The sequence below is a fragment of the Nannobrachium achirus genome (assembly GCF_963921795.1).
Source record: "Nannobrachium achirus genome assembly, contig: SCAFFOLD_382, whole genome shotgun sequence".
In the NCBI taxonomy this organism is placed as follows: domain Eukaryota; kingdom Metazoa; phylum Chordata; class Actinopteri; order Myctophiformes; family Myctophidae; genus Nannobrachium; species Nannobrachium achirus.
Genome location: NW_027665074.1, coordinates 55,107 through 56,873, shown reverse-complemented (window position 1 = coordinate 56,873; position 1,767 = coordinate 55,107). Strand labels below are relative to the sequence as shown.

Genomic DNA, 1,767 nt, shown 5'->3' with positions numbered 1-1,767 from the left:
CCTTCAATTTTGGTTTCCTAACATTCCCTCCCCCCAAAAATCTAAACATTTCATGATTACTTTTCTAATTTCATGAATAAATAAAATACAAATGATCTAAGAAATGATCTTAGAAAACAAATAGGCCTAACCCTAACCCATTTTTTGGACACTGCTCCTACACATTTTGCCCTAAAATCACGCTGCGACCTGACGGTCGCTTATCTCCCGATTAGGGAGTCTTGCTGGTGTTCAATCATATTTCCACACTAGTTTCAGAGGACGGCGCTTCTGTTTGATCGTCATGGCTCGCAGTTCCCACCTGACATCGTGGGGGAGTTCTGCACGCTGCAGGCCACACTGAACCACCGCCAGCTTGCACAACGTCTTAAGAGCAGGACGTAAGTCTAAGACGGACAGGTCATCCATGTAAAACAGTCCAGGGTACAAATTACCTCCTATGAGGAAGATACGAGTTCCCACCAGACCACAGAGGGATTCTTTTGCACGCGGGAGATTCCCACGGGTCTCTAACTTCTTCCAGGAACAGCTTGTAGAGTTGAATTTCCAGAGATCGTTGGATAAGCCGCCCAGCACGTACAACTCTCCTTCGTAGGAAAAGGCTGAATGGCGGTGAGTGTTTAGACCAAGCTGTGCAGAAGGCGCGTCCAACCAGCAGCCTGTCTCTGTGTCAAACACTCTGAGGTCCAGGGATTGTGTTTGCTGATCCGTAAACTCTTTGCCGGGGCCCCCGAGAACAAATATCTTTGTCCCTATGATGGTGACAGAGTGATTTTCTAAAAGAGATGGCGGAGTGCCTCTGGTGTTAATTAAAGACCAGGCCATTGTGGTGGTGTCCAACTTGTGGACTCCGTTGGTCCACTCCCACTTATAGCAGGAGGATGCTAAACGAAGTTGGTAACCTCCATATATGTACATGATCTTCCCTGAGACACAGGCCGAGTGATCGTGTCTCAACACCGGAGCAGTCCCGGTGACCTCGGGCTGGAACCATCTGTGGGTGTCGATATCAAATGCGTAAAGTACTTTGGACTTCCACGCATCGCTACGTTTGATCCAACCGTGCGTCCCCCCCCAGACGTATATTACACCTCCTACAAGAACTGCCGTGTGGCCGCTGCGGACGTCTGGGGCTTCTTCTCTTCCAGTCGTCGCCACTGGCAGCGTCTTCCAGAGCAAAGACACCGTGTTGAAGACATGCACGAGCAGCACCTTCTCGTCACATGTGTCGTCGTCGGACGCGTCTTCGTACTCATCGAAACCATGCTGCCAATAGATGAGGGTCACCGACCCGAAGGAGTACAGCTTGAGCCCCACTGTCACCACGGCGTCGTATCTTCGGTTTCGGAATTCTTCGCCGCGCTCGAATTCTTCCTGTTCCAAGTGCACGGTCCAGCTGAACATTTTCAAGCGCAATCCACCACGGAACAATCCACCGCTGGGAGGGGAACAAATTGGTTATTGAGACCTGGAGAAGTAGTGCCCCTTCAGAACAAAAACAGTCTGCTCTCCTGTTTGTTGACTCTATAGCAATGATTCAGCACCAGTTATATAATACAAGCAGCACGGTCCTCAGTGTGTCAGTGGGTAAAAATGCACTGTTTTTATACCCTTCGGCTGTGTTTGCTCTTCAAGCCATGCCCAAATAAGGAATTGCCGTGTCAGCCCATGCCCAACTATGGAGTCCAGGAAGTCATGGTTAGCTAGTCTCTGAGTGTTCTGGCAGTGCAGAGGCATTGTTCTGACAGCGCATTTCTCTGACAACGC

The 1,767-nt window shown here is 49.7% G+C and overlaps 1 protein-coding gene across 1 annotated transcript; it reads right to left on the bottom strand.

Moving 5' to 3' along the window:
• Window positions 1-231: 231 nt before the first annotated feature.
• On the bottom strand, window positions 232-1,404 carry LOC308280632 (kelch domain-containing protein 3-like; the record flags this gene model as incomplete). The annotated part of the gene is made up of 2 exons (XM_080754961.1): window positions 232-776; window positions 903-1,404. The coding sequence occupies 2 exons, from the start codon at window positions 1,402-1,404 to the stop codon at window positions 232-234; spliced, it is 1,047 nt and encodes a 348-aa protein (XP_080611087.1).
• Between the last annotated feature and the right edge of the window lie 363 nt (window positions 1,405-1,767).